A 10,000-nucleotide genomic window follows, 5' to 3' on the forward strand; every position below is an offset into this window, starting at 1 on the left:
ATATAGATATATATATTTCCATATATATACATATATATATATATATATATATATATATATATACATATATATATATATATATATATATACACGCATGTATTTGTGTGTGTGTGTGTGTGTGTGTGTGTGTGTGTGTGTGTGTGTGTGTGTGTGTGTGTGTGTGTGTGTGTGTGTGTGTGTGTGTGTGTGTGTGTGTGTGTGTGGATAATTCATACATCGCACACACACGCATATAGATAGATATGATTTTTTCTTACAATTCGTCAAGCCATAAATTTAATATATTACATAAATATTTACATAAACAAATAAATATATTACATAAACAAACCGTGTCTATATCATTATACAATAATTCTTACATACACATAACTCTGTAAATATGAAGTTAGTCATTCTCAATTATGCCGTTTTTATGTGAGCATATGTGTGTGTGTGTGTGTGTGTGTGTGTGTGTGTGTGTGTGTGTGTGTGTGTGTGTGTGTGTGTGTGTGTGTGTGTGTGTGTGTGTGTGTGTGAGGAGATAGATAGAAAGATAGATAGATAGATGGATAGATAGATAGAGAGACGAAGAGAGAGAGAGAGAGAGAGAGAGAGAGAGAGAGAGAGAGAGAGAGAGAGAGAGAGAGAGAGGGAGAGAGACAGAGACAGGGAGAGAGACAGAGACAGGGAGAGAGACAGAGACAGGGAGAGAAACAGAGACAGGGAGAGAGACAGAGACAGGGAGAGAGAGACAGAGAGAGAGAGAGAGAGAGAGAGAGAAAGAGCGGCAGAGTGCGTGTTTACAAACACCCAAATCCTACAAACCGCAATCTGGCTTTTGGTCTGAATACCAGGCAGATTCCAGACCCAAAAGACCGGAGCTCCCCCCCCCCCTGACAACGAGGACCACGCCCTAATCCGGTGGTATCAAACCGCTCTCAATGAACTCGTCAAACATCGCCAGAAACCGGGGCCGCAGGAGGGGATTCGTCTCGAGCATCGCCAGCGTCTTCTTCTTCACCTCCTCGAAGGCGGTGTCGAAGTTCCCCTCCTCGCAGGCCTCCACCTCCACCGCCTCCCTCGGGTCCACGAGCACCACGCCGATGGTCACCATGCCGAAGATCGCGCCGATGGTATTCTTCCTGCGGAACTCCTGCAGGACTTCCTCTCTCCCGAGTCGCAGGCCGCCTCCTCCGGCCTCCATCACGGCGTTGAAGCGGCCTCGGTACGTCTCCAGGAGGGCGTCCAGGTTGGGCTTCCTGACGTCACCCGTGAGGCTCGTGTACAGGAGGAAGTTGAGGTCGTTGGCGAAGGAGACGCGCCGACACGCCTGTAGGTCCAGGAGCATCACTTCTGCGGGAGAGGCATCGTCGCTGTACCTGAGGCGGGGAGGGGGGGAGGGGGGGAGGGGGGGTTATGGCAGTAGTGAGTCGGATGTAAAAGTAATAATTTAAAAAATATATATTATTGCCTGTCATGATCACCGTCATCATCCCATAATTATCTTTATAATCATAATCATTATTATTATCATTATAATCAGAATTCTTTATCATCATGATTATCATCACCGACATTATTATTATCATCACCGATATTATTATAATAATTGTCATCATGATTACCATTAATATTATAAAAAATAATCAGAATTATTATTGTTAACTTAATTGCTATCACCATCAAAATTACAAAATATTTCTTAACTGCTACATTATTATAAGTCATAGCAATGATTATAGCAATAACACTAACGAGAATAAAAATAACTATGATTATAACAACAATGGCAATAATGATGATAATTATAATCATAAGATTTCTTAAACGGAAAAAAGAATGTCATAACAAAAATGATAATACTAATGACTAAAATACTAATTTCTGAGCAGAAATATTACCAGTAAATATGAGATTTCTTTTTTCTTCTGCAGGTTATAATCTATAAAAAAAAATCATTTCTCTACCAAACGGTCGAGGAATTACCTGAAAAGCATGTTGTTGTTCCAGGCGTCCCCATGGCATAAAACGTGGTACTTGGTGGATTTCACGTCGTTCTCAAATATTTCTTGCAGTTTTGCCTTGACGTTCTTTACCCAGACTATAGAGCTTTCATATCCACCAATTTTACTCAGTATAATTATCGAAGTATCGAGTGTTCTTTCCAGTATTGGCAGCACGTTAGTCGAGCCTTCGACAAGGTTACCCCAAGGTCGGTTTAAAAGCTTGGCCTTTAAGCTTTCGGGTTTCCTCTCCTGCAGCAGCAAGGAGGCGGCGTGGAGCTTGGCTAAGCCTTTCAGTGCCAGCTTGGCGTGTGCAATGTCCAAGCCCTTCCGGCGATCGAACATCTTAAAGCCTCTCGTCCTCAAATCTTCCAGGATGATGAGCTCCTTCTTCCTCTCCATCCTACTGTAGTAACACAGTGGCATGTCCAACACCCCCACGTTTGCTGCTTGTAATACTGAATTCATGTGAGGGAGGAGATTCGTGTAGAAATCTGCCTCCTTCAAGAAAATCGCGTGGGTTACATTCTCGTAGCTTTTCGCGTCGTGGCAAGGGTTGGCCTTGATGACGTAAGAGACTTGTCCTCCTGCTCCCCCGAGGGTATATTCCGCCTCGACGCTCGTCACCAGTGCCACGTAGTTATCGCCCTTTCTGGTGAAGTCCTTGATCTTCCACGAGACGAGTTGTGCCCCGCTGCCCTTGTCCGCCCTCAGGGCCTCCTTCACGGCCTCCTCCGTGATGAGACTGTGGCAAACTCGAGTTCTTTCTGGTGAGACGGCAGAACATTTAGAAATGAAAAGTACGAATGTTTCTTGTAGGGATTATGTAGCGAGATCTGGGAGGAAGGACTAAGCACTAGGCTTTAATTAATGTACTCGTCAATTTTTTTAAACAAATAACAGGCAACAACGTTATAACTGAGCTCGCACGCGCGTCGGTGAATGAGAGAATGAGCCTCTATAAACTTTTATATGAAGAACGTCATTACTGAAGGCACAAGTTATTTTGCTATGTGTTGGTTTTAGATGCTTCCGACATTCTGGAGTTCTATATTATCAATTTTGTTTGCAATTCGGTTCATTTCACTTAATTGAATTATATCTTAAGTCAGGTCTATTAGTTCGTTTTGCGGGCTAACTAATATTTTAAAAAATTGAGCAGTGTTATTTTTCCATAACATGTTCATTTAATAAATTATTATTATTGATTCTGAAGACCAGTCACAAATGCAGGTTTAATGTGTGCACAGTCTTGTGAGCATTTCTATCCAAACTGTTGGTTCCTTTGGTAGACTCTTTCGCTCTTCATGTATCTATATCCTGGATTATAGATGTAAGTATAATACGATACAGAATTAAATAATAATGCCGTACATTCTAAGATCAGGAAAGCAACCGTTACTCATCCTACACATCGATAACGTTATCATATAAATCCGCTAACAAGAGTAGACCTACCCTTATTACCACTATATGCACTGAAATAGACAAAATAAAAAAAAATTAGGCACATTTGCTCTTTACCACAGTAATTCATGATTTCGGCTTAATCTCACAGTACAACATTAAGAACACATTCACTCGCACAGATATTTCAACACTAAGTATAAGGAGAGGATGTAGGAGAGAGGCAAGAGGATGTGAGGATCTGATAACCATGTGACTTAACTCTTGGCTGTTCCGGTGCTTACCGTGTTTACGTTATCTGTTTTGTATTTGTGGTCTACCTGTTTAGGTGAACACAAACGCATTTATATATATATATATATATATATATATATATAAATAATATACATATATATATAATATATATATATATATATATATATATTTATATATATATATATATATATATGTGTGTGTGTGTGTGTGTGTGTGTGTGTGTGTGTGTGTGTGTGTGTGTGTGTGTGTGTGTGTGTACGTATTTTTATTTTATTTATTTATTTTTTTTAACGGTAGGTTCATGTTTGAGCCGCCGTGGTCACAGCATGATACTTAAATGGAGCTTTCATGTTGTGATGCTCTTGGAATGAGTACGTGGTAGGGTCCCCAGTTCCTTTCCACGGAGAGTGCCGGTGTTACCTTTTAGGAACAACGCGCCGGCCGGTGACTCGAACCCTCGAACTCAGATTGCCGTCGTGTCAGTCTTGAGTCCGATGCTCTAACCACTATATATATACTTATATACGAAACACATACAAATATACATACATACATACATACATATATATATATATGGATATGTATATATATATATATATATATATATATATATATATATATATATATATATATATATATATATATGTGTGTGTGTGTGTGTGTGTGTGTGTGTGTGTGTGTGTGTGTGTATGTATGTATGTGTGTATATACATGCACACACACACACACACACACACACACACACACACACACACAACACACACACACACACACACACACACACACACACACACACACACACACACACACACACACACCTATATTTATATAAATACATATATATGAATATATATATACATATATATAATATATATATATATATATATATATATATATATATATACACATACATACATACATACATACATACATACATACATACATACATACACACACACACACACATATATATGTATATATATATATATATATATATATATATATATATATATATATATATATATATATATATATATATATATGATTGATAACTTGAGCCTTCCTGATCCGGATTGTATAGTGTGTAGTATAGATACAATTTCCTTCTCTGTTTTCTCTATCCTGTATTCATGTATATGTTTGAAAAGGAAAGGCTCATCATTATCAGCTGATTTGGGTCCTATAGCTAGATTTTCATTTTAAATGTGGGGTGAATTTTATGCTACAACTTCATTTGGAATTTTCGCGGGCACTAAGTAACCACACCCTTCTCTATGCTGAGTTTCGCGTCTACCTGTTTTAACAAGATATACAGGATCTTCCACATCCGCGTTGTCTGTTTCCCGCTTAAAAGAATACTCATGTTCCACTTATCTCAGCAATATCAGAATTTAATCTTTATCAATTCGTTGAAATTAAATATAATTAAATTTTGTATCCTCCGTTTCTAACAACGAGGAGCAGTGATGGCCGAGTGGTTAAGGCGTCTGACTAGAAATCAGATGGGATCTTCCCGCGTAGGTTCGAATCCTACTCACTGCGAAACCATATATTTTGCTTTCCTTATAAATTACCTTATAAATTAGACTACAGTATTTGTTGTACCAAGATGAAAACTGTTGTTCCTATATTACTGAACTACCTAGCTGCCTGCTTGCCGGGATGTGTGTTAGCTTGCTTACTTTCATGCTTGTTTGCCTGCTTTCCTCCTTCTAACCCTGCCTCTACTTGCCTACCTACCCACCTCCCTCACTCCTGGCCTACCTACATACATACCTACCTGCATCCATGCTTGCCTGTTTGTCTGTCTGCTCGCCTGCCTGCTAGTCTGTCACCCTTCCTGCTAATGACCCTCCTCTCTCCCTACTTCCTTATCTATCCACCTAACTCTCTCCCAACCAACCAATCTATTTTCATACCTACCTACCTGCCTGCCTGCCTGGTTGCCTGCCTGCATGCATATATACATACACACATTACATGTAGGAAAGTGAACGTAACGTTAATATCCGTCTAAATGTCTACATACATATATAATTACACGCATATGTACATACATACATACATACACACACACATATATATGTATATATATGTATGTTTATATGTATATATATATATAATATATATATATATATATATATATATATATATATATATATATATACATATATATATGCGCGCGCGCGTGTGTACATGTATATATATATATATATTTACGTTTACATTTATATCTTTAAACTATCTATACACACACACACATGTATATATATATATATATATATATATATATATATATATATATATATATATATATATATATCTATATATTATATATTATATATATATATATATATATATATATATATATACATATATTATATATAGATATATATACGTATAAATAAATACATACATACATACATACATACACACATACATGAATAAATAAACAAACACTACGCACACTAACGCACGCACGCACTCACATATATACATATATATACATATATATATATATATATATATATATATATATATATATATATATATATATATATATATATATATATATATATATATTTTATATATATATATATATATATATATATATATATGCACACACACACAGACACACACACACACACACACACACACACACACACACACACACACACACACACACACACACACACACACACACATAATATATATATATAAATCAGTGCAAGTGCACACACCAATCGCCGCATGCGAGTGCGTGGGTTCATCCATGCACACACGCATCGCCACGCGCGTATGTGTGCACGCACGCTGATTTAAATAATTTTAGGTTAATCGAACCTAGATACGATGAAGTTTAGTGGCGAAGGATGGTGGAGAGGTCCACGGCTGCTCAAGCATGAGCATACCGTTATTGATTGATTGTGAGTGTGTGTGTGTGTGTGTGTGTGTGTGTGTGTGTGTGTGTGTGTGTGTGTGTGTGTGTGTGTGTGTGTGTGTGTGTGTGTGTGTGTGTGTGTGTGTGTGTGTGTGTGTGTGTAGATGTGCGTGCGTGTGCATGTTTGTGTGTGTATGTCGGTATAGGTGTTGTATATGTCAGTGAGCGTGCACGTGCACCTTGTGCATGCGCCTATTTTTGAAAATGGCGGCGCCGAGGAAATAAGAGCAGTGATGGCCGAGTGGTTAAGGCGTCTGACTAGAAATCAGATGGGATCTTCCCGCGTAGGTTCGAATCCTACTCACTGCGCAAGTGACAAATAATTTTCTTACTTAATATTTTGAGTGATGTAACATTTATTATATTGAAGAAACAGTCCAATATATGATTTTCTACTGCATACGTTTAATCTAGCACAGCTTACAGTTAGTTACTGATAGGTTTTACGGAACCGAGGGCGGCAAATGGGTAGTAGTAGTAGTATTTTTTTTTTTTTTTTTTTTTTTTTGGGGGGGGGGGATTTCCCAAGCTTTTGGTCACAAAATGTTCTAGAAATGTATGCTAGAGTGCTGTCTAAAAACAATGGAAAGGGTATACATTTCAATCATACACCGCTTTTACGGAAAGCATGCATGAAAACTACAACTAAGTATCATGCTGTGACCACGGCGGCTCAAACATAAACCAACCGTAAAAAAAAAAAAAAAAAAATGCAAGGAGCATCATACCCAGAGGCAAACAGGAGAAAACGCTTCCAACCGCAGTGAGTAGGATTCGAACCTACGCGGGAAGATCCCATCTGATTTCTAGTCAGACGCCTTAACCACTCGGCCATCACTGCTCCGACGATTCTCAACGACCGCTCAATTTGAAAACTAGTTTACTATTGTGTAATTACATTTGGCAAACGTTTTCGCCATAAAACTGTTCCCATTTTACGAAAGTTTGTAACTGCCATTACTGAAAACGGATTGCTAGTGTTCAGTCTTGCTCGAACACTAGCGAAATATTTATACAAAACCAATCCAACACATATGTCCTCACTAGTCAAAGCAGCCTAGCACTGGGTACGTATCCTAATGAACTGGTTATTCTTTGTTCAGCCTTCGAGGGAGAACGCAAAATATAAACATATAAAACTACTACCTCACACTTACAGTCTGTAGTTGTATTTAAGTCTTTAGAAATAAGGCAACTGACAGTATTTTTTCAAAAGTAGGAGAATCACCATTGTCTTTGTTCTAATAACTGAAGATCGAGAAAATTTCCGGTAGTAACTGATATTTCCTAAGACAGGTGTTGAAGTATGATTTTGATGACGTCCCTTCAAAATTGCCATGAGCTATCAGGAATAAACACAAATCACGTGAAAACAGGATAAATGGGGGGAATACAAGGACCAATGGTACTAGGTAGGGGTGAGACAAAGCTGCACATTTTTACTCCTTCGTTTCATACTTTACGGAAGTATTTAAAGGCCACTGGGGTAGTGGAGAGGCTGGGAGAGAAAGGAAATGAAAACAGTCTACGTGCGTGAATGAGTGGGAAATACATACGTGAGTTGCAAGGAGTATATTTAGTGATGGAATAACAGTTTAAATACTTCTTCTACTCTAGCTTTTCCCGTCTTTAAACTTGTAGTTAAATCCTTTACAATAAAATAGTGTAGTAAGTGGAAAAAAAGATGCATGCAGGAGCCAGGAGGGACCTGTGATAGAATGAATGGTATGTACACGAGTTAAGGTTTACCAGCACTGACTGAATGAAATGGTGCTCACAAAAAGGAAGCGGAAGTTGAGATACAACGATTTTCGGTGGGAGTGGCGAGTATTGGCAGGTTTAGGAATATATTACAACAGTGGGTTTCCAATCTTTTAACACTTAGAGCCTCTGCCACAAACATCCGCCACATCCGCGCTCTCCCTGAAATCATCCGTTCCATTCATACTTTTCTATGTATCAGCTAAGATAAATAAAAGCAATCTGTCAGACCCTCCTTTAGCACTTTGAGAATACTAAGGATGAAGCAGCCAGGCAAAAGGATAAAGGAGAGCTAAAGAAAATGATAGAAAGGATAAGGGAGGACATAGAGGTGGTTGATGTCACAGAGGGAAGTGCAAAGGACGGGACGGGGTGGTGGTACTTGGCATATATATAACGGAATGTATAACGGGCAGTAACAAGACAGGTAAATTTGTCTACATTCCATTTTAAAAGGCAACTATGTACCTGGGAAAACGAAGATCATAATATACAAAAGCACGCTGAATCCTAGCATCCCAATAAAGCTGAAACATTGGATACTCGCCACAGTTTGGTCTCTGAAAAATTGCAAAAATATCTTCCGAGGATTTCGAGAGACGCCTTTGCTAAATGCGCTGAAGAAGGTCGCAGTGAGATAGCGCGACCACGTTAAAAAGAATGAGTGAAAACCTCAGGTAATATCAATATCATATGTATATATGAACGGAAGGACTTAAAGAATGTTAAAAGAAATTCACTAAGATATTTTGTACGATGATAGGAGAGAATGAGAAAAAAAGTGTGGCCATTACTCCTACGAGTAATGCAATGATTGCAAAGTGAAGTATGAGAAGATACAAGGACAGAATTATATAGGCATAATCTTACTTACATAATTACGGTGTATGACTGTGTCTGCAGATAATGTGTCCTTGTGTTGTGGGTGCGTGTGTGTACACATTTGTATACATATATATATATATATATATATATATATATATATATATATATATATATATATATATATACATATTATATATATATATATGTATATATATATATATATATATATATATATATATATATATATATATATATATATATATATATAATATATACATACACACACACACATATGTACGCGCGTGCGTGAAGCCGTTTACACCCATGCACACGTTTATAAGAGAATAAAGAATTATAATTTTGTAGCTTATTCTTATGATATAAGGATTTAAAGACACAACACCATGTCGGCCAGAACGATTTTTCTCCTAAAATATGTAAACACACACAATGATAACCATTATAAATATCCGTATTTTGTACACCGTGACACTGCGGTGCTTCTTTGAGTGGGTAAGTGCATTAAGTTACATTCTTCATTAGCTTTAAATAATACAAGCTTTGAACAGAAATAATGGATTCGAACCCATGCTCTGAGTACCAAGACTACACAGTAACTTCGGTCTTGAAACTTTTCGAAAAAGAATTCTTCCACATCTGTCCGCAGTGAGTAGGATTCGAACCTGTGCGGGAAGATCCATTTGCCGCCCTCGGTTCCGTAAAACCTATCAGTAACTAACTGTAAGCTGTGCTAGATTAAACAGATGCAGTAGAAAATCATATATTGGACTGTTTCTTCAATATAATAAATGTTACATCACTCAAA

General features: G+C 37.8%; 1 protein-coding gene and 3 non-coding genes across 6 annotated transcripts in view; 2 read left to right on the top strand and 2 right to left on the bottom strand.

Annotated features, from left to right (window-relative positions):
- The window catches only part of LOC119589919, a 30,444-nt gene extending 26,864 nt beyond the window's left edge, over positions 1 to 3,580 (bottom strand). For 2 of the 3 annotated variants that reach the window (XM_037938576.1, XM_037938573.1), the window contains exons 1-3: positions 3,510 to 3,580; positions 1,969 to 2,752; positions 1,181 to 1,361 (exon numbers count right to left, since the gene is read on the bottom strand). In XM_037938576.1, coding sequence (XP_037794504.1) covers positions 1,181 to 1,361; positions 1,969 to 2,752; positions 3,510 to 3,522 — 978 coding nt within the window. In that variant the 5' untranslated portion in view covers positions 3,523 to 3,580. Of the gene's footprint in view, positions 1 to 1,170; positions 1,362 to 1,968; positions 2,753 to 3,509 lie in introns of all 3 variants that reach the window. The other variant, XM_037938575.1, reaches the window with a different exon arrangement.
- A 1,527-nt stretch (positions 3,581 to 5,107) lies between these two features.
- On the top strand, positions 5,108 to 5,189 carry Trnas-aga. Its single transcript has one exon. It is a non-coding gene; the product is annotated as a tRNA-Ser (tRNA).
- Positions 5,190 to 6,815: 1,626 nt separating this feature from the next.
- On the top strand, positions 6,816 to 6,897 carry Trnas-aga. Its single transcript has one exon. It is a non-coding gene; the product is annotated as a tRNA-Ser (tRNA).
- Positions 6,898 to 7,347: 450 nt separating this feature from the next.
- On the bottom strand, positions 7,348 to 7,429 carry Trnas-aga. Its single transcript has one exon. It is a non-coding gene; the product is annotated as a tRNA-Ser (tRNA).
- Between the last annotated feature and the right edge of the window lie 2,571 nt (positions 7,430 to 10,000).

The sequence above is a fragment of the Penaeus monodon genome, chromosome 26, assembly GCF_015228065.2.
Source record: "Penaeus monodon isolate SGIC_2016 chromosome 26, NSTDA_Pmon_1, whole genome shotgun sequence".
In the NCBI taxonomy this organism is placed as follows: domain Eukaryota; kingdom Metazoa; phylum Arthropoda; class Malacostraca; order Decapoda; family Penaeidae; genus Penaeus; species Penaeus monodon.